This window comes from Rhineura floridana, chromosome 11 (assembly GCF_030035675.1).
Source record: "Rhineura floridana isolate rRhiFlo1 chromosome 11, rRhiFlo1.hap2, whole genome shotgun sequence".
NCBI classification, from domain to species: domain Eukaryota; kingdom Metazoa; phylum Chordata; class Lepidosauria; order Squamata; family Rhineuridae; genus Rhineura; species Rhineura floridana.
The window spans coordinates 30,078,957-30,105,290 of NC_084490.1; the positions used below are offsets into that span (position 1 = coordinate 30,078,957).

At 45.3% G+C, this 26,334-nt stretch overlaps 1 protein-coding gene across 1 annotated transcript; it reads left to right on the top strand.

Moving 5' to 3' along the window:
* The first annotated feature begins 1,207 nt into the window (after window positions 1-1,207).
* LOC133367709 (olfactory receptor 14A16-like) lies at window positions 1,208-26,039 on the top strand. The gene is made up of 3 exons (XM_061591807.1): window positions 1,208-2,139; window positions 8,222-8,241; window positions 25,945-26,039. Exons 1-3 carry the CDS (start codon window positions 1,208-1,210, stop codon window positions 26,037-26,039), a joined length of 1,047 nt encoding a protein of 348 aa, XP_061447791.1.
* Window positions 26,040-26,334: the final 295 nt, after the last annotated feature.

Here is a 26,334-nt window from a genome sequence, read left to right on the forward strand (position 1 = left end):
AAAGGACTGTTTTTGTACTTGTGTTGTGTGGAAATGCATTTGTACTGACTATGCTTTTGATGATGTATATTTCAATGTCTTATTAACCTGTATCTGTTATTTCTTTATAGGAAAAACTGTTATTCTGTTGTTTGTTTGCAGACCTATGTCAGGGAAAGGAGGAGTGTCATGGGTTTGGGGTTGAGATAGATGATTTCTATGAGTCCCTTTCCTTCCTCTGATGTGGGACCCTGCAAATGGAGGTGAGCTCTGCAGCTGAGAAACCTGCTCTGTTAGATGAATCTCCTTTGTTAGTCTAACAAAGGCAAGTCAATGGGTTTGTCAAGTGCCCATTAACTGGAGAATTAGCCAGGAAGATCCTATTGTTATTGAAACTCTCCAGGAGAGCCCCTCCTCCTGGGACCAAAGTGTTGTGAGTTTGGGGGTTTGGGATGGATAATTCCTATGAGTCCCCTTCCAGCCTCTGATTTGGAGACTTGTGCCTGGAGGTGAAAAACTCACTCTGCTGGTCAGATGAGTTTCTTTTGTTAATCTAATAGAGTGGCCCGGTGGGTTAATGGGTCTATCAGGTGCCCATCAACTGGTGAATGGGCCAGGGAGATCCTTTTGTCATTGGAACTCTTCAAGAGAGCCTCCCCCCTCCTGGGGCCTAGGAGAGGCTTGTGTTTTTAATTGTGTCTGATAAAGACTGGGAACTGGAGGCAGGCAGAGAGACTGGCTCTCTGCACCATGGCTTTGGGGGTGCCTCGTGTAACCCTGATGGAAAAGCTGGATATTGGACGGGCAATGCCTTGAACCCCTCCATCCTAAGCTCAGGTTGGAATGTGTGTAAATAAATAAACCACATTTCGTAAAGACACCACAGTATCCGCTGACCTTCTTCCCAAGGAAACCAAACCCAGGGCGAGCACAGGGACCCCTGGAGATCTCACAGCTTGGAGATTGGGGTGGTGCGCAACAAAAGAGAGGCTTGTGTTTTTGCAATAATGTGTCTTTGCATTGAAATGAGCACTTGTGATATCAGCAAACAGAGCAGATTCAATTTACCAACAGATTATTTTGCAGTCACCACTAATTAGAAATTGTTGTCCAGTACTGGTGGATTTTATAGCGAAACCTGTTTAAATTAACCCATTCATCAGTATTGGCAGATTAACAGTTCTTGGCTTCTTCCTCCTACAGAAACTATGCAAGTACTGAAGAACAAATGAGCAATTTTACTTTCATGTCCACGTTTCTGCTGTGGGACTTCTCAGAACGACGAGAACTACAGATCTTATACTTCTTTCTGTTTCTAGCAATGTACTTAACAACTATAATGGGGAATCTTCTCATCATTGTTGCAGTAGCCCTTGACCATCACCTTCATACACCAATGTACTTTTTCCTAACAAACTTGGCCATGGCGGACATTGGTTCTGTTTCTGTCATCATACCCAAATCTATATACAATTCCATCATGAACAAAAGGTCCATTTCTTATTCTGGGTGTGTGGCTCAAGTCTTTTTCTACAGCTTCTTTGCAGCTTCAGATATTTTCCTTCTAACAGTAATGGCACACGACCGTTATGTTGCCATTTGCAACCCATTACAATATGAGGCAATTATGCACAGAGGAGCCTGTATGCAGATGGCAGTCACTATGTGGATTAGTGGTCTTCTTACTTCCATGTTACACACTTGTGGCACTTTTGCAAACACCTTCTGTTCTAATGCTGTCAGTCAGTTCTTCTGTGAAATCCCAAAGTTACTGAAGCTCTCCTGCTCTCAAATTTATTTAGTTGAAGTTGCCCTTCTTCTGCTGGCCTGTATTATAGCATTGGGGTGCTTTATTTTCATCATTGTAACATACATGCAGATCTTTTCTGCAGTGCTCAGAATTCCTTCAGTGCATGGTCAGAAAAAAGCCCTCTCCACTTGCCTTCCTCACGTCACTGTTGTCTCTGTACTTATATTCAGTGTACTCTTTGCCTATGCAAAGCCTCCCAGTAATGATTCTTCTGGTCTGGACATAGTCTTTACTATGATATATACCATAATTCCTCCCATGTTGAATCCATTCATTTACAGCATGAGAAACAAAGAGATCAAGACTGCTTTGTGGAAGCTCTTAGATTTGGGACATTCTTCTAAAGCTATGTTTAGAGGTCTATAAAAATGGGATTGTATGCTGTTATGTGTGTGAATGGTTGACCCTGCAATTGTTAACCGTGTATTAGAACCATTGGTAGAGCAACTGCAGAAGATTCCTGATTGTGAGGCAGACTCAGGATTCAGCCTCCCATCAGCCATGGGAATAAAAGAGCCAATAATGATTTGTGGGTGAAAACAGGCCACATCTTTATTTGATTACAACAAGTAAGTGGGGTGGATTGGCATCAGGTTGAGGATCTGCTTTCATTCCAACAGCCCTTGCTGAAGGAGTGTTTGTCCCCCAAATAGCAACTCGGGGAGCCACCCTTGGGTATTGCTCTGCGTTAGACCCCAGTAGGGCACAAGCCAATGCCCTTTTGATCCCACTGCACAAAGAGTGCTGGAGGTGAGTGAGTGCTGGATGAGACCTGAGCTAAAGACGTGATGCATGGGTATCCCACAAGAACCCTTATGGTGGCCCCTTTTGTGTCTGATCCTGTCCAATGCCATTTTTATCTTAAGTTGTAACAGAAGCAATCCACGCATAACAGCTAAAGAAGTAACCATTGAGGAATTTGATTCGGTGAACAATTCATATGTGATCCTGTCAGTCAGCAACCCTTTTAAGAAAACTCAGTGACGCACAAAAACCAAGGGTGGGTGGTGGGGGTAGTAGCTGGTGCATGAAAAAAGAGGCCAGCAGCAGCAGGGCTGAGGCCTTTAAAGGCTTTGGTCTGCCCCACCTCTATCAGTGAGCTCTTGTGGGATTGCCTAGGACCATAGGTGGTCCCCTGAGAACTGGAATGTCAGTGGGAAGATTATCTCTTGCCTGTTGTTGTCTGGGGTAACAAGCTGCCCAACAACTATGCCCCATGATTACAGCATGGGGCTAGCATTTCAATCCCCAACATCTTTAGGTAAGAAAATACCCTGTCTGAAACTATGAAGAGCCACTGCCAGTCAGTGCTGGCAATAATGAGCTAATTGGACCAATGGTATGAACCAGCATAAAATAGCTCCAAGTTCCATATTCCTAAATCTCTCTCACAGATTGCTCTTTGATTCCTCTACTTACTCAGTTTTGCCTCTTTCTCGTCCTCCTTTTCACAAACACAGCCTATAGCAATGTTTTTAGACCAGGATGCCATATTTCTAGCTTTTGAGTATCCCTGTGTACAGATTGGATACTGCTGCAAAATAAAGAAATATATTAATTGATGGACCAAAGTGGAGCAAGAGAAAGAAAAAGTGTCCTAACCCTATCTTTTTAAAGAAGCCTTCATCTGGTGACTGGCCTAAAAGTATGAAAGAAGCTATTTAAAACAGGCCTTGTTGCAACCTTAATATTTTTACTGGTATCAACATCCCTGTGGCATATATTGAGCCTTCCCAATTACATTCTGCAGAAGACGTAGGGTCCACTGACACTGGTGGTGATCTCTTCCACCTACCCCTGTCTTTTTGGATTAAGGGTGCTGAGTGCTATGGATAGAAAACAGCCATTTTGACATTTCCTCAATATCAGTCACGGTATTTGGTGCAACACCAACTCAGACTGTAGGTGAGAGGCATGAGAGTAGATATGGTCTATCAGAATTCATTCTCCATTACAGAAAAAGTCTTCCTTCAGAAAATGGAAGTCTTGTCCAAATGAAGAAAATAAAAAAGAACACAAACCTTGGCAAAAGAAATGCAAGACGACAATAAGGGATGCTAAAAAAGAATTTGAGGAGCACATTGCTAAGAACATAAAAACCAACAAAAAAATTGTATAAATACATTCAAAGCAGGAGACCATCTAGGGAGGCGATTGGACCCTTGGATGATAAGGGAATCAAAAATGTACTAAAGAACGATAAGGAGATTGCAGAGAAGCTAAATGAATTCTTTGCATCTGTCTTCACAGTGGAAGATATAGGGCAGATCCCTGAACCTGAACTCGCATTTGCAGGAAGGGATTCTGAGGAACTGAGACAAATAGTGGTAACGAGAGAGGAGTTCTAGGCTTAATGACAATATAAAAACTGACAAATCACCAGGCCCGGATGGCATCCACCCGAGAGTTCTCAAAGAATTCAAATGTGAAATTGCTGATCTGCTAACTAAAATATGTAACTTGTCCCTCGGGTCCGCCTCCGTGCCTGAGGACTGGAAAGTGGCAAATGTAATGCCAATCTTCAAAAAGGGATCCAGAGGGGATCCCGGAAATTACAGGCCAGTTAGCTTAACTTCTGTCCCTGGAAAACTGGTAGAAAGTATTATTAAAGCTAGATTAACTAAGCACATAGAAGAACAAGCTTTGCTGAAGCAGAGCCAGCATGCCTTCTGCAAGGAAAAGTCCTGTCTCAGTGTCAGGATGCAGGATCGGGGCCCTGGCACTTCAGAGGATGAGGAGGAGATCATTTTCCCAGAGTTGTGTGAAGAGGGGGAGGGAGAACTCTCAGAGATAGTGTTGCCCAGCAGCAGTGGCCTTGGAACTCCATCAGACACAGATACAGACTCTTCTCAGGAATTTCCCACGCTAGCCCCCCTCCCTGAGTCAGAGCAGTTAGAACAAGAAGGAGGGGGGATTCAACTCCCTCAACAGCCAGAGAAAAGCCCACATGATGTTCACCCCCTCTTTCCCCAATACCAGAGGTAGAATCTTCAGAAGAGGAGGGGGCAGAGCTTCCCCCTTCGCCACGAACCCGGAGAAAACAAAAACGAGCAAAGGGGAGAGAGAGGAGGGGTGGGGAAGAGAGCATTCTAAGGCGGAGTGAGAGAATTCGCACCAGAAAACCCCATTTATAAGGATAAGGGGGGGCAGGAATTCCTTGTTCTGTCAACTCTCTTGCATGTCGCTGGACACGTGTATTCTGTTCCTTCATGAGAAGGCGCAGCCTCTGTTTGGATATTACTCTAATAAAGACTGAACTGCTTTCACAACTTAGTCTGGTTACTGAGTCCAGTCCTGGACACGACAGATTGACAGAACCACCTACTTCACCCTCAACGCTCCCACCGCTTGAATGTGACAAGATGGAGAAGGGAGCAGGGGGAACAAATCCCACTTCTGAGATGGAAGAAGTGAGACAGCTGAGGACTAATGTGGTGGATCTACAGGCAGATGTTCAAACCTTGTTAGAGGCTGTCAGAACTCTGAAGACTGACAATCAGACCTTGAAAACCATGGTAGATCAGATGCGAGCAGCCCCTCCGGCCGCTGTGGTGAAGATTCCTATAGGATTACCACCAAAATATGCGGGACAGAGTGAGCAGCTCTCTACTTTCGTGGCTCAATGTGAATTGTATTTGGACATCAGAAATGCAGAGTTTCCTAGTGATGTGGCCAAAGTGGCCTTCGTGATCAGTCTCTTACAAGGAGAAGCTGCCAAATGGGTGACTCCGTACCTGGTCAGAAAGGATGGCCTTCTGGGAAGATATAGAGAATTTATGCAAGCCATGACTGAGATGTTCCAGTACCCTCAAAGGGCGAAGATGGTGGCCAGGCAGTTGGGCGCCTTGAAACAAGGGAAAGGCACTGTGTCAGAGTACACTAACGCCTTTAAAATTCTGTCCCAGGAAACTGGTTATAATGATGCAGCCTTGATGTTCATGTATAGGAGTGGACTGAGTTCTGAAGTCCTGGATGACTTGGCTAGAACTACCCCCCCAAATAATTTGCCTGGACTGATTCGGCTATGCCTGCAGATCGATCATCGGTTGGAAGGAAGGCGCTTGGAAAAGAAACAGGAGATCCAGAGATACTCAGTTTCAGCATCTTGCAGCAAGACCCTTTCAACCCCAGGAACATCAGGCAACGCGACCGAAGGACGGGGGGGGGGCTAGGCCGAAGCTGTCGGAAGAAGAAAAGGAGAGGCGTCGTAAAGAATGTTTATACTTCTATTGTTCAAAGCCGGGCCACGTGGCTAGAGATTGTGGACTGAAAGGGGGAAAAACAGACCCGGTGGGAAACTAACGAACCCAGTCCATGCACAGGCCTGTGGACTGGGGGCTATGTTGTACAAAGGGCCTCCGGTGGCCAATCCTCCTTCAAAAGGAGTCTTGGTACTACCAATTCAGATTATAACTTCCAAAGGAGTGATGTTTAACTGCACAGCCTTAATTGACAGTGGAGCAACCACAAATTTCATTGATGCAGAGTTAGCAAAGCGTTATGGAATTTCCCAATGGAAATTAGACACCCCCTTGCTGGTGGAGACCATAGACGGGAGGCCCCTGAAAGGAGGGGGGGTAGCGCGAACCACGGAGGAATTGAAATTGCAAATCCCGGGGCACGAAGAGTTCATTTTGCTGTAAGTAACAGACCTTTCAAACTTTGATGTGATCCTAGGAATGCCCTGGCTAGTCAAGCATGACCCAAAGATAAGGTGGAAGGACGCTGTGGTGTGGTTCACTTCTCAGTATTGCCAGGAAAACTGTCAGGCAGAAGGAACCACCGGCACGTTGGCAGGAGCAGTGCAGGAAGCCAAGAAATTAACCCTTCCCTCGAAGTATGGGGAATTTAGAGATGTGTTCAATGAAAAAGAGGCAGAGACGCTACCCCCCCACCGTCCTTATGACTGTGCAATTGATTTAATACCGGGGGCCAGCATCCCATCAGGAAGAATCTACTCTCTCACAGAGAAAGAGAGAGAGGCCCTGAAGGAATTTCTGGAGAAAAACCTGAAGCGAGGCTTTATACATCCCTCACAGTCCCCCGCTGGAGCACCCGTTGTTCGTGAAGAAGAAGGGGGCGGAGTTGAGGCCCTGTAATGACTACCGTGCATTAAATCAAATCACTATTTCCAACAGCTATCCGCTGCCCCTGATTTCGGAGTTGTTAGACCGACTGCGCTCTGCAACGATCTTCACGAAACTGGACTTAAGAGGAGCATACAATCTGATCAGAATGAAGGAGGGACATGAATGGAAAACAGGTTTTTTGACCTCTTATGGTCAATTTGAATATTTGGTGATGCCATTCAGACTTTCTGGGAGTCCCGGCGTGTTTCAAAAGTTCATGAACGAAGTGTTTAGAGACCTCCTGGATAAGTGTGTAATCTGTTATTTAGATGATATTTTGGTGTTCTCAAAGAACCAAGAAGACCATGATCAGCATGTGAAAACTGTGTTGGAAAGACTGAGAGAGAACCATTTGTATGCTAAGTTAGAGAAATGTGTGTTTGACTTATCGTCTTTGGACTTTCTTGGATATCGCATCTCAGCAGAAGGAGTGGAAATGGACCCAGAAAAAGTGAGTTGTATATTGGATTGGGGGCAACCGGCCACTAAAAAGGATGTACAACGTTTTTTGGGATTTGCCAACTACTACAGAAAGTTAATTCCAGGCTTTTCCAAGTTAACAGCCCCTCTCACTGAGGGGAAAAGGGAAATTTCAATGGGCAGAGGGAGCTGCAAGCGCCTTCGAAGAGCTGAAGGAAAGTTTTCATCTGAGCCCATCTTGCGTTTTGTCGACCCTACCCGTCCTTTTGTCGTGGAAGCGGATGCTTCGGATTTTGCCATTGGGGGGGGTTCTCTTGCAGATGAATGAGGAAGGAACGGGGCTACACCCCTGCACCTATTTTTCCAGAAAGCTAAGGGATGCTGAAAGGCACTACACAGTGTGGGAAAAGGAGTTACTAGCCATCAAGGATTCTTTTGAGAACTGGAGACAATACCTGGAGGGAGCTCAACACCAGATAGAAGTGCGTTCAGACCACAAGAACCTGGAGAGTCTACAGACGGCCCGGAAGCTGAATCAGAGACAGATACGCTGGTCGCAGTTCTTTACCAGGTTTAACTTCAAGATTACTTACCATGCCCATGCAAAAAAACAGAGAGCAGATGCTCTATCCAGGCAACCACAATACAAAGGAGGTGAAATTGACAACCAACCCCAGTACGTTGTTCCACCAGAGAAGCTGATGTTGGGATCATGTCAACCTTCTTGGGAAGAGGAGCTCAGAAAGGCACAAAAGGAGGATCCATGCATGCAACAGTATCTCCAGGAGATGGAACAGAGCCAGGGCCCAGAGGTAAACTTCCATTGGGAAGATGGGCTGTTGTGGTTTAAAGCTGCCAGATATGTGCCGAAGGGGGACCTAAGACTCAGGATCCTGCTTCAATGTCATGACTCTATCACAGCGGGGCACTTTGGCATCTTTAAGACCATACGGAATGTAGCCAAAGACTTTTGGTGGCCTCAAATGCACAGAGACATTGAGAACTATGTAAAATCCTGTGCTGTCTGTATGTGGGTGAAGACAGACATGGGAAGACCCGAAGGACTGTTGGAGCCCCTCCCTACTCTGAACGAACCCTGGCAGGATTTATCCATGGATTTTATAACTGATTTGCCGAAGTCACAAGGCATGATGGCCATATTGGTCATCGTGGATTCTCTTAGCAAGATGGCACATTTCCTCCCTTGCCCAATGGCATTAGAGGCTAAAGAAACAGCTAAGCTGTTCATAAAAGAAATTTACCGGTTACATGGGTTCCCAAACAGTTTAGTCTCAGATTGGGGAACCCAGTTCACAGCTAAGTTTTGGACAGCAGTTTGGAAGCAGTTGCAGACGGAGCTAAAACTGTCTTCTGCTCATTATCCCCAGATGGACGGGCAGATGGAGAGACTGAACGCCATGTTAGAGAGGTATTTACGTTGTTATGTTTCTTATCAACAGAATGACTGGGTTTCCTATTTGCATTTCGCAGAGTTCGCCTATAATAATTCCGTGCATACCAGCACTGGGCAGACGCCCTTCTTTGCTAATTATGGGTTCCATCCCAAAGCCTTCCCTAGTAGTGCAGCAAGTGTGCTTGTGCCAGCAGCAGGGGAATTTCTGCAGGAATTACAGGCAGTGCAGCAGGTGCTTAAACAGCAACTAAACAATGTCAAACTGGAGTATTGCTGATCAACATCGAAGAGAGGGGGCCCCCCTCCAACCAGGAGACCAGGTGTGGTTGTCCACTCGCTTCCTCCAGATGCCGGGCAAGTGTAGGAAGCTGCAGGATAAGAGATTGGGGCCTTTCGAAGTGGAGGCACAAATCAATCCCATGGCTTATAGACTGAAGTTGCCAGCTACTTTCAAAATACATCCTGTGTTTCATCGCTCCTTGCTAACGAAAGCAGCCCCTCCCAGCGATTTACGACCACTGGAAGTCCCGGGGGCACCCATTCTAGTAGATGGACAACCAGAGTTCGAAGTGGAACAGATTCTTGATTCCAGAAGGAGGCATAATCAATTACAGTACTTAATTCACTGGAAGGGGTATGGGCCAGCTGACAGATCTTGGGAAAATGAGAGGGATGTGCATGCCCCAGATTTAGTGAAAGAATTCCATCAACGGTTTCCCCATCGCCCTAAGCCGACAAGTGGTGGGGGGCACAGCATGAGAGAGGGGATGGTGTCAGGATGCAGGATTGGGACCCTGGCACTTCAGAGGATGAGGAGGAGATCATTTTCCCAGAGTTGTGTGAAGAGGGGGAGGGAGAACTCTCAGAGATAGTGTTGCCCAGCAGCAGTGGCCTTGGAACTCCATCAGACACAGATACAGACTCTTCTCAGGAATTTCCCACGCTAGCCCCCCTCCCCGAGTCAGAGCAGTTAGAACAAGAAGGAGGGGGGGTTCAACCCCCTCAACAGCCAGAGAAAAGCCCGCCTGATGGGCATGACATTCACCCCCCTCTTTCCCCAATACCAGAGGTAGAATCTTCAGAAGAGGAGGGGGCAGAGCTTCCCCCTTCACCACGAACCCGGAGAAAACAAAAACGAGCAAAGGGGAGAGAGAGGAGGGGCGGGGAAGAGAGCACTCTAAGGTGGAGTGAGAGAATTCGTGCCAGAATGCCCCCTTTATAAGGATAAGGGGGGAAGGAATTCCTTGTTCTGTCAACTCTCTTGCATGTTGCTGGACACGTGTATTGTGTTCCTTCATGAGAAGGCGCAGCCTCTGTTTGGATATTACTCTAATAAAGACTGAACTGCTTTCACAACCTGGTCTGGTTACTGAGTCCAGTCATGGACACGACACTCAGTAACCTATTAGAATTCTTTGAGAGTGTCAACAAGCATATAGATAGAGGTGATCCAGTGGACATAGTGTACTCAGACTTTCAAATAGCATTTGACAAGGTACCTCACCAAAGACTTCTGAGGAAGCTTAGCAGTCATGGAATAAGAGGAGAGGTCCTCTTGTGGATAAGGAATTGGTTAAGACGCAGAAAGCAGAGAGTAGGAATAAATGGACAGTTCTCCCAATGGAGGGCTGTAGAAAGTGGAGTCCTTCAAGGATCAGTATTGGGACCTGTACTTTTCAACTTGTTCATTAATGACCTAGAATTAGGAGTGAGCAGTGAAGTGGCCAAGTTTGCTGACGACACTAAATTATTCAGGGTTGTTAAAACAAAAAGGGATTGCAAAGAGCTCCAAAAAGACCTCTCCAACCTGAGTGAATTGGTGGAAAAATGACAAATGCAATTCAGTATAAACAAGTGTAAAATTATGCATATTGGAGCAAAAAATCTGAATTTCACATATACGCTCATGGGGTCTGAACTGGCGGTGACCGACCAGGAGAGAGACCACGGGGTTGTAGTGGACAGCACAATGAAGATGTCGACCCAGTGTGCGGCAGCTGTGAAAAAGGCAAATTCCATGCTAGGGATAATTAGGAAAGGTATTGAAAATAAAACAGCCAATATCATAATGCCGTTGTATAAATCTATGGTGCAGCCGCATTTGGATTACTGTGTACAGTTCTGGTCGCCTCATCTCAAAAAGGATATTATAGAGTTGGAAAAGGTTCAGAAGAGGGCAACCAGAATGATCAAGGGGATGGAGCGACTCCCTTACGAGGAAAGCTGAGGGGCGCTCAGCTGGGAAACTTCAGGTTGAAAAAGTGGCATCTCTGGCATAGGCAAGGGATGTGTGTCTAATGGAGCAGTCTCTGACAGTTCAGGTTGTGCTCCAGTAGGGGGGGCAAGATTGGGGGGAGTTGAATGGTCAGGGCCACGGGTCTGGGCACACTTTGAGCTCTCCTCACTGCTTGACCCCTCCCTCAGCTTGTTGCCCCAGTCCTCAAAGTTGGTGTCACCCTCATCAATGCCTTCCCTCCCAACCTGGGTCACAACAATAGGAAGTGGCGTGGACTGTGAAAGACCAACCCCAATTGTGTTTGCATTTTTACAAATTTATATGCAATAAAATATTTCAGAGAGTAGGCCAGGCCTCCTGTTCCCCTGGTGCATTCATTATAGGTGCCCAATTCCCCTGCTTCCTAAAGCTTGATTAGAAATGTCTGTTGGCTATAGGTATGTTCTTACATTGCAAGGTTTTTGGTGGTTTTTTTTTTACCTATTAGTGAATTTCTCTGCTTTTTAATCCGGGAGGTAAGAAACTGGATCCTATGTAAGTTTGCTGAGAATGGATTGATCATTTGCATGCTTATTGAGTTCAGTTGGATTCACTGTCATGCTGTCATGCTTAGGATAGGTGAAACTGTCCATGGCGGGAAGGGGGAGGGAGGGGGCAGGGGAGGAGAAAGAAGAATGAATGGAAGGGAGAATAACGAAGGAGGAAGGGAGAGAAAAGAGGAAGGCAAGAGGGAGAAGGAGAGGAGAGAGGCGGAAGGGAAAAGGCAGGTCTGATCATTTGCTTGCGTATGAGTTCAATGGGATTTTGTCAGGCCCAGGATGGGACTCAGGAACCAGGCTTGTGGTTGAAAGCAATTCAGTTTTTATTAAGGTAACATCCAAACAAAGACTGCGCCTTCTCATGAAGCAACACAGAGTTATAGATCCTGCGATGTGGAAGAAAGTTGACAGAGCAAGGGGCTGCTTTCCCGCCTGTCTCTTAAGAAGGGGGCAAACGGGCGTGCAGCCTTTCACTCCTCCTTAATGGGCCCTCAGTCACTGCCCTCCTTCCTTCCCTCCTCTCTTGTCTTTTCAAATGTCTTCGAGTACGCGGCGAGGGGGGAAGCACGGGCCCCTCCTCCTCTGAAGTCTCCGACTCCGGTATGGGGGAGAGGGGGGAGCAAGTGTAAAACTCTCCTGCGGCTTTTCTGACTTGGACAGCCCTCCCTCTTCCCCCGCCTGTTCTGAGCTTTGGAGCAGAGGAGGCGTGGGAACTTCCCGAGAAGCGTCTGAATCTACCAAGCCTTCAAGGTTCCCGTTGCTAGGCAACTCTATCTCTGGAATTTCCTCTGCTTCGTCTTCACTCCATTGTGGTGAAGTTATTCCCCCCCTTCTCTCTAGTTCTCCTGAATCCCATTCCTCTAAATCCCCGGACCCCAACCCTGCACCTCGACATCACCCCTTCTCTCAGGCTGTGCCCCTCCCCCCTTGACTGGCTTGGGGCGATGGGGAAAGCGTTGATGGAAAAGTTTTACCAATTCTGGAGCATGCACATCAGTTTCAGCTTCCCAGGATCTATCTGCTGGTCCATAGCCCTTCCAATGAATCAAATACTGCAATTTGTTGCGCCTTATTCTGGAGTCCAGAATTTCCTCAACTTCAAACTCAGTCTGCTCATTGACCAGGAGCGGAGCCCCTGGAGGCTCCTCTGGCCGTAAATCACTGGGAGGGGCTGCTTTCGTTAACAGAGATCGATGAAACACAGGGTGCATTTTGAACGTGTCTGGTAACTTCAGTCGATATGCCACAGGATTGATTTGAGCCTCTATTTCAAAAGGCCCCACCCTCTTGTCTTTTAATTTCCTACATTTGCCTGGCATCTGAAGGAAACGGGTGGACAGCCATACCTGGTCTCCTGGTTGGAGGGGGGGGGCTCTCTCCTGTGCAGATCAGCAACTCTCTTGTACTCCGTCTTGGCTTCATTTAACTGCTGTTTCAACGTCTGTTGCGCAGCTTGTAATTCCTTCAGAAAGTCTCCTGCCGCTGGCACCAGCACCCCTTCTGAGCTGCTTCGTGAAGATTTTTGCTGAGCGTAGGCGGTCTAGTAGCTCTGAAATCAAGGGCAGTGGGTAACTGTTAGGGATGGTGATCTGATTCAATGCACGGTAGTCGTTACAAGGTCTGAGCTCCCCCCCTTCTTCTTCACAAACAACAGGGGCGCTCCAGCAGGGGACTGTGAGGGACGTATGAATCCTCGCTTCAGGTTCTTTTCCAAAAAATCCTTCAGGGCCTCCCTCTCAATTTCTGTAAGAGAGTAAATTCTCCCCGATGGGATGCTGGCTCCTGGCACGAGATCAATTGCACAGTCGTAAGGGCGGTGGGGGGTAGAGTCTCTGCCTCTTTTTCATCAAATACCTCTTTGAATTCCTCATACTTCGAAGGAAGGGTCACTTGCTCGCTCTCTTGTACTGCCCCTGCTAAGGTGTTCTTGATTCCTTCGGGTTGACAGTTCTCCTGACAATATTGAGAGGTGAACCACACCACCGCCTCCTTCCAACCTATTTTGGGTTCGTGCTTGGCTAGCCAGGGCATTCCCAGAATCACCTCAAAGTTTGAGAGATCTGACACGTACAGCGAAATGAACTCCTCATGCCCAGGAATTTGGAGTTTCAATTCCTCCGTGGCGTGTGTCACCCCTCCTGACTTCAGGGGTCTCCCATCGATGGTCTCCACAGATAGGGGAACATCCAGTTTCCACCTAGAAATTCCATAACGCTTGGCTAACTTTGCATCCATAAAATTCGTGGAGGCCCCACTGTCAATTAATGCAGTAGAGTTAAACATCACTCCTTGGGAAGTTGTAATCCGAATAGGTAGAACCAACACTCCTTTGGAGGGAGGTTGGGTCATTGGAGGGCCTTTATACAATGCTGCCCCCAGTCCACCGGCCTGCACTTGGACTGGGTGTTCTAGTTTCCCGACGGCTCTGCCTTCCCCCCTTTCAGTCCACAATCTCTGGCCACATGGCCCGGTTTCGAACAGAAAAAACATAAACGCTCTTGGCGGCGTCTCTCTTTTTCTTCTTCAGACAGTATCGGCCTAGCCCCTCCCTGTCCCTTGGGTGTATTACCTGCCGTTCCTGAAGTGGAAAGGACCTTGCTGTGGGATGCCGAGGCTGAATATCTCAGGACCTCCTGTTTCTTTTCCAGGCGCCTTCCTTCCAGCCTGTGATTGATCTGTAAACATAGCCAGATTAGCCCTGGCAGGTCAGTGGGGGGGGAGGTCCTGGCCAGCTCATCCAGGATTTCAGCATTCAGTCCACTTCAGTACATAAACATCAGGGCTGCCTCATTATAGCCAGTTTCCTGGGACAAAATTTTAAAAGCATTAGTGTACTCGGAAACAGTTCCTTTGGCTTGTTTCAGTGCGCCTAACTGCCGCGCTACTGTTTCAGCTCGTTGCGGGTCTTGAAACATCTCGGTCATTTCTTGGATAAATCCTCTGTATCTTCCTAGGAGGGTATCCTTTCTCACCAGGTACGGGGTCACCCATTTTGCAGCTTCTCCCTCCAGGAGGCTGATCACGAATGCCACTTTAGCCCCATCACTCGGAAATTCTGCATTGCTGACATCCAAGTATAACTCACATTGAGACACAAAAGTTGCCAACTGATCACTTTGCCCCACATACTTTGGGGGTAATCCAATGGGAACCTTCACCGCCGCGGCTGGAGGGGCTGCCCGCATCCGATCGACCGTGGCTTGCAAGGCCTGATTATCCGTTTTCAGCGCCTTGACAGCTGCCAGCAAGGTTTGAACATCCGTCTGCAGATCAGCCACATTAGCCCTCAAAAGTCTCACTTCTTCCGTCTCAGAAGTGGGATTTGTTCCCCCCGCCGCTCCCTTTGACATCTTGTCACGGTCAAGTGAAGAGAGCGTAGAGGGTGATTTAGGTGGCTCTGTCAAGCTGTCAGGCGCAGGATGGGACTCAGAAACCAGGCTTGTGGTTGAAAGCAATTCAGTTTTTATTAAGGTAACATCCAAACAAAGACTGCGCCTTCTCATGAAGCAACACAGAGTTACAGGTCCTGCGACGTGGAAGAAAGTTGACAGAGCAAGGGGCTGCTTTCCCGCCTGTCTCTTAAGAAGGGGGCAAACGGGCGTGCAGCCTTTCACTCCTCCTTAACGGGCCCTCAGTCACCACCCTCCTTCCTTCCCTCCTCTCTTGTCTTTTCAAATGTCTTCGAGTACTCAGCGAGGGGGGAAGCACGGGCCCCTCCTCCTCTGAAGTCTCCGACTCCGGTATGGGGGAGAGGGGGGGAGCAAGTGTAAAACTCTCCTGCGGCTTTTCTGACTTGGACAGCCCTCCCTCTTCCACCGCCTGTTCTGTTCCCGAGAAGCCTCTGAATCTACCAAGCCTTCAAGGTTCCCGTTGCTAGGCAACTCTATCTCTGGAATTTCCTCTGCTTCGTCTTCACTCCATTGTGGTGAAGTTATTCCCCCCCCCTTCTCTCTAGTTCTCCTGAATCCCATTCCTCTAAATCCCCGGGACCCCAACCCTGCACCTCGACAGATTTACTCCCATGAAGTCATACTTGGAACAGGTAAAATAGGAGGAGGAGGGGGTAGGGGTCAGGAGACAGAAGGAGGAAGGGAGGGGAGGTGGGGAGGGGATTGGAAGGGGAGGAGGAGGGGTGAAGGAAGGGGAAAGGGTAAAAGGGAAGGGAGAAGAAAGAGGGGAGAATAGGTTTGATCATTTGCATGCTTTTTGAGTTCAGTGGGATTTACTCCTGTGCAACCATGTTTAGAATAGGTTAAACTGACCTGGGGGAGGGGCAGGTATGGGGGAGGAGAGGGAAGGGGAGAGAAGAGTATGAAGGTAGGGGTAGAGAGGAAGGTGGAGGGGAGAGGGAGGTGGAGGAAATTGGTTGGGAGTAGGGTTGCCAGGTCCATGGCCTGAGACTGATCCTGTATCTTTAGGAGAAGAGAAAGTCACCCAAGTACAGGTGTTCTTGCAACTCTGTAATGGGAAAAACCACAAGGTGGAATTGTGTTGGCATTTTAACCAATTTGTAGGACAGTCCAATATCTCAGAGAGGAGGTCAGGTCTCCTGCTCCCCTGGTGCATTCACTATAGCTGCCCAATTTCCCTGCTTTTTAAAGTTTGATAGAAATATCTGTGGGCTATAGGGACATCCTTAAACCTCAACGTTTTTTGCCTACTAGTGAATATACCCAGTTGATCACTGTGGCTCTGCAGGTGAGGGCCTCCTGCAGATACCATCTTATCAGGAGGTCCATTCTGCACAATATAGGAAACGGATCTTTATTGTGGCCACACTTATCCTGTGGAATTCCCTCCCCTTAAATATTACGCAGGAGCCATCTCTGTTATCTTTTTGGTGCCTTTTGAAGACTTTCCTCTTTCAACAAGCCTTTTAAGTTGAGACCTATCCCAGTCTGTGTCTGTGTTAGAAATGCTTTTTTAATATTTTTAACAATATGTTTTTAACCCTTTTTAATGATGTTTTTAAAGCCTTTTTTAAAATGTTTTTATCGTTGTTTTGTTTTTAATGTGTTTTAAGGTCTGTTTTTATGATGCTTTAGGGTGTTTTTACCATTTTTGTTTGCCTCCCTGGGCTCCTGCTGGGACGAAGGGTGGGATATAAATAAATAAAATAAATAAATAATAAATAAATAATGATAATTGTTAAATCATCCTGCAATGTTGTGTTTTTTCAAACAAGACATCTCAGAGCATTCTAAATCTTCATCCTCTTGCAGGGGAAACATGATGAAGATTATTATTATTATTATTATTATTTATTAGACTTTTATACCGCCCAACTAGCAATAGTTCTCTGGGCGGTGAACACAGAGAATGATGAGAGAGACTGACCCATGCAACCCACCCTGGCCCTGCCCCACTTTCACTTCTGCTGTCCTCAACTCATCATAGGCTGTTTCTCTCTGTCTCTGTGCTAAATGTGTTTGTGTGAATAAAAATACAAGGTGGCACTTGTGGTGGTAATGATGATGCTGGAGTGCTGCTGACAAACTCATTCAAGAATAGTGAATAGTGAAAGGGAGGGGAATAATTAAGCAGCACATTGGTTAGTCCAAGGCAAGATTATTTGTTTTCAATGTTTTTAGCTACTATAAACCGCCCAGAGAGCTTCGGCTATGGGGTGGTATGTATGTGTATATATATATATATATATATATATATATATATATATATATATATATATATATATATATATATATATATATAAATAAATAAATAAATAAATAAATAAATAAGAGACAGACTCAGGTGGTTATCTGCCTCATTGATATGTAAATAGGGAAATATATGGAATACCTTGATGATTTACTAAGCATTTAAGTTAAAAATTACACTTTTTGCCACAAAAACAAAAAGAAAAACAAACCCAGATCGAATCACACACACCCCAGAAAAGAAGCAGATTGAATCGGCAAGTGCCAAAGCAAGCAGGAACAAAAGAAGGCACCAGCCTAATTAGGGTAGTAATGCAACAAAGCCAAAAGCCTCCAAACCCTAATTGGGGTGGGGGCCCTTACTCAGGGGCTGGCCACCAGATCTAGACTTCTTCCCATGCTGTGCCCCTTTGAAGCCGCACACTCTAGGGCAACCTGTAAAGGAGTGGGAGCCAGCACAGGTGAAACATTCATGCCTGAATTTACAGGAGTGCCTTTAGCACTGAACTCCCAACAGAGCAGGGGGGGTTGAACCCCCTGCCCCGTGGACCATGGGAAGGCACCAGTGTGGGAGACTTACCCAACAAATGCCCACTGTCAATTCTGTCCCATTGAACAGGGCCACCATCATATACTGCAGCCACAATTCTGGGTCCTTCCTGTCCCTCTTCAAATTCAAATCAACTGCTGCCCTCATCCAAAAAGATTCATCAGAGGCCAGCATGCTGATCCCATAAAATCAGTGTGAGCTGTGAAAATAATATCCAGATATTTTACCAAAGTAGAAACCCACATAGGCTGCCACTGAAGCAAAACCCTGATGTAAATCAGAAACCCTGCAAACCAATTGCCCCATCAATCTTCTTCTTAAATTTCTCATTGTCCCTCCTGCTTATCCTTGTCCTTCTGTTCAGGCTCCTGATAGAGCAAGGAAAAGACAAGTACATATTCATCTTTCCAAATACACTCTATTGGTTGCCAGAAATAGATGAACCCCCAAAGGAGCAGATGTCTCACCCAATGGAATTGTCCCAGCCTGAACAGAGCATCTACAACCCTTTGAGCCACTCCTGAAACATGTGGTTGCCTGCATGCCCACAGGTTGCCTTACCTGTTTACAGGCATCCCAAACAGGCTGCTGTAATGAAGGGGAAACACCCTGCCCATGCATAGTGGGAATTGCTCCTGCCTAAGCAGGGTAAGTTCATTCCTGACCAGTATCCCAAGGCATGGACTAAGAACTCTTGCAAGGCCACCTGGGAAAACCCCAAGATTGACCCTGTGGAAGAGACTAATCTAACTCACCCAGAGCAGATTGAACAGCACCCTCTACTTCTGGGATCCCTGCAGCCACAGGTTCTACTTCAGGTACTGCAGTCTCCAGAGCAAACTGACCAGACAAACCTTCTAAGGCAGCCAGATGGTCCAAAACACATTCCAATCAGTATCACAAATAACCTTTTTAGTCTTCTTCTCCTGAACCACTTTAGTCCTTTTTTGTCTGCCCTCTGAAAATTGACGGTTCAGTTTCTCCAAAGACTCAATGTGTGCTAAAACTGACACCTTTATTTATTTATTGTTGTTATTGTTGTTTTCATCCCTGATGAAGGCCCACAACATTAACCAAATAAATTATTGTTGCTGTTGTCACTGCTGCAGGCCTGTTGTGGAATTTTCTCCTTAATGGAGTCCTTGTCCAGGAAATGACACTGAGGCAGGTTGAAGCTTACAGCTGTTTATTATACTTACAATTACAAGGAGCCCCGGCCAGCGTGCGCTATGGTGGGAGACTGCCTTCTTCCTCACATAAAGGGTCTTTTATAGGTTTGTACAAGGTACAGTCATGTGTCCCAAGATACCCAATAAGGGGCTTTACCCATTTCCCACTTCTACTTAGCTCTGTGATTCGCCAGGTAATTCTCCATTACAGGGAAGTAAGAATGCACATACTTATCTTTTGTCTGCCCAGTCCTGTTGCAACATCCGTCCCCTTCCATCTTATCGATATACCAATAACAACTACCCTCAGAGATGGAATTTTCCACTTTAGGCCCACAAAACTAACCAAATAAACTGCCCAAAAGTTGAGGCCTTATAAGGAGTGCTTAATCAAAGCCAAGCCCCCCACTGAAAGTCCAAGGCCTTCAAAACCCAATGCAAGTAAAATTAACAATCCACAGAATAGGGGGGGCGAAATTGCCCACCAAATGGCCTCCAATGCCAAAACCCTATTCAAAATGGCCACTGAGAGCAAAAAGTCTACCCAAAATGGCCACCAGAGCATGAGGCTTTCAAAATGGCCTGCAGAAAAAGGCTGGCTAGGCCCCAAAATGGTTACCAGAAACTAGGCCCTCCAAACGACAGCCAAAAGGCAGGCTTATCAGTTTAAGGAAAGGGGCTTATAATGCCCGGAACTTATACCACCAGGGATGATAATGCTCAACCAGTGGGCCTGCTAGGCTCCCAAAACAATGACCGCCACATCGACCCCAGCCCCCCAACTCCAAACCGTACAGGCTTGCACAATCCTGCAAAGTCTGCTGGCCACTGCTATTCACAACATGGCCACTGCCAACTGCAATTGTGCACCTCATCCAAATGTGATTGCGCTGCTCACTGCGATCACTACCTTTTCCCGACCTGGTCCACCACCAAACAGAGCACCCAAATCCAGGCAACAAAGCTTTGATGAAGGCATCCTGCCCCAGCTCTGTGTAAGGCTGGAAAGACACATGGGGGGGAGCAGGGCTTAAATAGCTACCCTGCCACACCCCAATGCCACACAACATGTGTGGCCAGGCTAAGGGAGAAGTTTCGAAGCCAGGCCAGGACTTCCCCTGACATGGCTGCAAAGGCCTACTATTGACAGAGCCCTCCGGATCAGTTGGCAAGGCAGGAATTGGTTATTTCTTGTGTGCTTGCCATCCTTGGCTCCTTTTGAAGGAAGGGACTGTCTTGCCTGAAGCTGGGAGACTCAGACTCGACAGTGGTGTTTTCTGTTTTTATTAAAGTAATAGACAGATGCAATGCAGAGTGCCTCATGTAACTAGCTATTCTTTCTAGGAACTCAGCTTATCCTTATCACTATCTAAGCATGACTTTGTGACTCCAAGATGTTGACTCAGCAACTGTTTTCCCCCAAGTCTTCCTAAGTAGGTTGCGAACGTGCGCACAAACGGAGGCTCCTCCTTAGCTGGGTGTATTGAATTTCCCGCCTCAAGTATCTTTGGGTAGGGGGCAAAGGTGGAGCCTCAACCAGTCTCTTGTCTTCCTCCTCCAACAGAGGGGGGCTGTTAACTGTCAGTTCAGGCAGGGAAAGTGGAAGTCCACACAGCTGGGAAGCACCTGACAGGTCAGACTGAGCTCCCGCAGGGAAGTCTGGAGTTATGGGGGCTGTGGTGTCAATGACAGGGGTTGGGGCACCCTCTAGGTCCATTCTGCTGCTGGACCCCTCCTCAAAAGATTCATCCCAGTCCACGTCCTCCTCCTCTGTCTCACCCTCACCCATCAACCCCTCTCGGCAGGGCTCACAATAGGGATATATTATAAAGCCAAGAGTCCTGTTACTGATCTTGCCCCATACCCTGACCTTCATCTTCCGCAGTTCAAAAATAATGCCTGGCAAATTTTTAATTAATATAAGAAACTTAACATTGGAGTCTATGATACTACAGGCATGCTGAGAAAGAACCAACTGTCAGTGTTCTAAAAGCCAGATTTGTGGCTTTATAACTACCAAGATGTTGCATCTTGATTATTATTTGGATATTCTGCTGGTATCCAAAATCAGGTTTTTCATGCATAATTTTAAAACAGAGGATGCTATTCCATCCATATTCTTCCATCATCACTTAGAGGCCTGGCATTTTCTTCAAATGCCTTCGGGACAGGAAAAGGGCCCCACTTTTTTTTAGTGAAATGGCCCTTCTGGATCACATTTCAGATATCATGCTCTATCCCACTCTTTCAAATAGGGGCTTCCCTCACCGAGCCTATCCTGGCACCTCAGCACTAAATCATTTGAAACTGTACTTGGATATCTGAGATAATGTTATGCACAAGTTTCACCCACAAATGTAACTGTTTTTCATGAATTGAGAAGATGTATATATGATCCAATAATTATTTGTTTAAATTTGCTAGAAACATAGAAGAAGCAAAACACAGCAGAGGAGATTCCACTACATTTTCTGATAAGGTATGCTGTACTCTTCGGAGTAAGATCCCCAAAGCCCAACAGACTTTAACAACCCCCTTCCCATGCATGTTATCACTATTTGCTGATACAACATTTGGCAACTATCATAAATACATATGCAATCTTTTAAAGGCAAAAATATCAGCCACATGTATTGTGTAAGTGCCAGAGGAAGATAAAAAGTACTTGGTTACAAGGATGTATGACCTTGACAGAGCTTGGAAAAGTTACTTTTTTAAACTACAATTCCCATCAGCCCAATCCAATGGCCATGCTGGCTGGGGCTGATGGGAGTTGTAGTTCAAAAAAGTAACTTTTCCAAGCTCTGATCCTTGCACATAAACAATACATTGCACCCTAAAGCAGCTGGAGGCGAAGTTGGATCTTACAATTAAAGGTATTCCAAAACTTTAAGGGGACTGGGTTGCTTCGTATTATTTTGCTGCAATCTAGAAGTGTTTGTCAACTTTTCCTTTTCCTGTCACCTATTTTCAAATGGTCTCATTAACATGAACAAGGGTAACCTGATACAGTTGTTGTTGTTATGTGCCTTCAAGTCAATCATGACATATGGCGACCCTGTGAATTGGCGACCTACAATAGCATCTGTAGTGAGCCACCCTGTTCAGATCTTGTAAGTTCAGGTTTGTGGCTTCCTTTATGGAATCAGCCTGATACAGTAAAAATGTTCAAAACAAGTATAATATTATATATGTGCAAATGCAGGAATTATTGTATCTCATGAATGCCCTGCAAAAATAATGTTTATTCTACGGAGTTGCATTTGTGTGTGATGATGGAAGAATGAATCCATGCAAATAGCATCTCCTCCTCCATGTCTATTCTGTGCTGCATCTCTGGGTGACTCAGAGCTGAAAAAGTGGGAAGACCCATATCTGAGGAGCAGAGATATGATGTCATTATCAATTTTAATCCCTGGCATCTCCAGTTACAGAAATAATTAGGTAGCAGGTCAGTAATGCGGACAACATATGCCAGAGATGGTGGGAATCTAATGAGTCAGAGTAGATCAGCCTTTCTCAACCTAGTGCCCTCAAAAAGTTTGGACTTCACCTCCCATCAGCATCAGTTAGCATTGGCAATGGTCCAAAACATATGTTAAGTATCAAGTCAGGAAATACTGGAGAAGGTATGATATGGGAAATGGTTGTAGCTCAGTGGAACATCCCATGCTCAGTGCTGAAATCTCCAAGTAGGACTGAGGAAGGCTCCTGCCTAAAACTCTGAAGAAAATGTCCAGACAGTGTAGACAGCATTAAACTAGTTGGGCCAATGGTCCAAATTGGTATAAAGCAGGTTCCTTTGTTTCTTTGAACTTCTTTCACATAGACTAGTATTGTATTTGAGGTGATATGGAAGTTTTGGGGTGATAAATGAATTCTGACATGCAAATTATACAGCCATGATAGTGCCTGTATACTATCGCCAGTAAGGAATTTTTACATTCCACCTTGTTAAATAAAAATACCCCCTCCCTTGAAAATACCCCCATCCCTTGAATTACTATGCTTTGATGTTATGCACAAAGTTCACCATCTCTTTGTTGACTTGGAGTATCTCCTTCAGGTTAAAAACCCTTTCAGCAGCTTCTGGGTTTGGTTACTCACTTCAGCCACCAGTTGCTAACATCTTAATGTTTCCCTCTCATCCACTGTTTGTAGTTTGTGTAGGTTGACTTTTGGGGTCTGTGTTTGAATTAGGGTTGCCAGGTCCATGGCCTGAGACTGATCCTGTATCTTTAGGAGAAGAGAAAGTCAGCCAAGTGCAGGTGTTCTTGCAACCCTGTAATGGGAAAAACCACAAGGTGGAATTCTCCCTTCCCCCTGCACAACTTTTAAAGATACAGAAGACCTCTTGGAGGCCTTTAAAGGCAAACTGAACAAAAGTTCTCCCACGTTTCTAGGATCAACTAACAGTTATTGTTTTTTTGAATTCAAGGCAAACTATACTTTTCTTGATTTCCTTATCTAAAGTTTTTTTAAAAAATCATAAGCCTGAAATTGACTGATACGAGGCATAGCTTAGGACCTGCCCTGCCCACTTGTTTGTTCAGCCACCATCTCTCTCATGCACACAAACTGAAATCTCCCTCATAAACATTTTTTTATGTGGTAGCTGTCACTGACCACAGGGCTATGTAGCACTGGTAACTGAGCAACAGCTAGCATCAGCGTAGCAGATAGGTATTACCAAGTTTGGGATAACCATGCTTGAGCCAAGCTGCTGTTAGACCACCACTATTGGAAGAGCTTTGTTGACTGTTGTTAGTCAGGAGAAGCAGACGGAGCCCAGTGTACATCACAGTCACTTCTTTCAGGCAACTGTTCTAAAGTGTACTGAAAGTGAATAGAGAAAAAAAATCTTACTCTCTCATAACACTAGAACTTGGAGACATGCAAAGAAGCTGATTGTTCAAATGTGACTGTTTCATGCATTAATGAGATGCATATTGCATGCACTAATTATTTGTTTATATTTGCTAGAAATGTAGAAGAAGCAACACAGAGCTCAGGAGGTTCCAACTGCATTTTCTGATTGGGTGTGCTGGACTCTTGGGAGTAAGATCCCCAAAGCCCAAACAGACTTTAATAACTCTCCTTCACAAGCATGCTGTCACTATTTGCTGATGCAACATTTGGTAACTATCATCATTACATATGCAATCTTTCAAAGACAAAAACATCAATTACATGTACAATGGTAAGTGCCAGATGAAGATAGAAAGTGCTTGATCACAAGGATGTATGTCTTAGCACATGATCAATACACTGTATCTTAAAGCAGCTGGAGAAGACATCTGATCTTACAACTAAAGGTATTTCAAAGTTTTTAAGGGAATTTGGTTGCATCCTATCATTTTGGCGTAATCTAGAGGTGTTTGTCAACTTTTACTTTTCCTGTCACCTATCTATTTTCAAATGGTCCCATATAATAACATAACAAGGGTCACTTGATTCAGTAAATAAGTTCAAAATAAATATAATATTATAGTATGAACCAATGCAGGAATTATTGTATCTCACTAATACCCTGCAAATGACTGTTTATTCAACAGAGATGCATCTTGTGATGATGGAAGAATGAACCCATGCAGATAGCAGCTCTCTTCCATGTCTATTCTATGCTGCATCTCTGGGTGACTCAGAGCTGAAAAATGGGGAGGACCCATATCTCAGGGGCAGATATATGTTTTCATTTTCAGTTGCAATCCCTGGCATCTCCAGTTACAGAAATAATTAGGTAGCAGGTCAGTATTGTGAAATATCTTTGCTAGATCGGGGAATACTGGATAAGACAATACTAGGCAAGATAGATAGGAGAAGGTTCATACCTTAGTGGTACATCCCAGGTTCGGTCATTGGAATCTCCAGGTAGTACTGGAAAAGACTTCTGCCTGAAACCCTGAAAAAAATGCCCAGCCAGTTTAGGTATTATTAAGCTAGTTGGACCAATGGCATGTACAAGGTAGGTTTCCATCTTTCTTTGAACTGCCTTCATATAGACTAGTATTGTTTTAGAGCTATTGGGTGATCAATGATTTCTGACATGCAAATATTCACTTTATGTTGTAGTCATCAGATTGTTCATGTCCATCACACGTCATCATTTTCTTGTCATCCAAATCACAAACTAGTAGCACCGCACATGATGAATCTTCCTGCTCTCATTGGGGTGGGGGGAGACAAAATATCCCACCCTTCCTCTGACATCTGCTGACCCTCTACATAAAATAGGATTTAAAAAACACTTAGAGCCACGTCCTGAGTTTCTTTGGGGATGGACCAGGGTGGGGATAAAAGACTGGCCAAATATGGGCTAACAGATCAGGGCCACATGGCAGATGGGGGAGCTGTGCACATCACTGGTAAAAAAGTCCCTAGGAGTCCCATTTTAGCTGGCACATCTAACACAAAATCAAATTGCATGTGCATGCCATAGAAAAAACCAGCTCCATTTAGCACATGCTAGCATAAAACATGGAAGTCAGTTTTAGGGAAGTCAGCTAGGATATGTGTCAAACCATTGAAATTTTCTCCGGGATTCTGTGGGATTGCTTCTCTGGGACCCATCCATGGGGATAGTTCCCATACTGAGAAGGTATGTCTGACCTTGAAAGATATTTGCTCTGGCATCCTTTTCTGTAATAGATATATCTTTTAATAAAGCTTATTGATCATCAGCACTACTGACTAATTGCAGTAAAGGCGCCTCTACTTTCTATGAGATCTGGTTTCTATAGAATGACTTGTGACAGGAATTTAATCAGTAATTTGGCCCAGTCAGGTACTCCATTAGGGAGTAGAGACAAAAATAACTTTAAGTTGCTAGTTCTGCCTGAAACTACAGCTATGTAGCTGCAGTTTCTATTTGAAATTTATTTCCAAGTGACATCGATGGGAGCTCCCTTTCCAAGTAAAAGAAATAAAGAAAATGGTCAGTTGACCACCTCATATGTCTATTAGCATGTTAACTACGGAATCCTATTTCCCCCTGCCGAAATCATGTAGACAAAGTGTAGTCAATGTCATATTCTCCAGATGATCTTCAGTTACAGTCTCCACCAACTCTGATCATCCTGGCTGCAGCTGATGGGAGTTTCAGTCTAAAAGCATCCGGAGTTTGCTATCCATGAAGCAGAGTATGCAGGAATAGAAAACATGTTAACATAATCAATCTTACTTTGTATTACAAAAACATTAATATTTGTTATATTGACATCAGCACTCTTGATAATTTGATAACAATACATATACCATTTTCAACTTACAAATTTGATTATTACAGCATCTTTGCTAATCACAATTGTTTGCCATCTATTGGTTTAATCAAGGAATATCTGGTGGATTTCATAGTCATAATTAATGAATCCTGTTTAAATTAACTGATAAAAATATGAGTAGTTTAACACGTCCTGGCTTCTTTCTTCT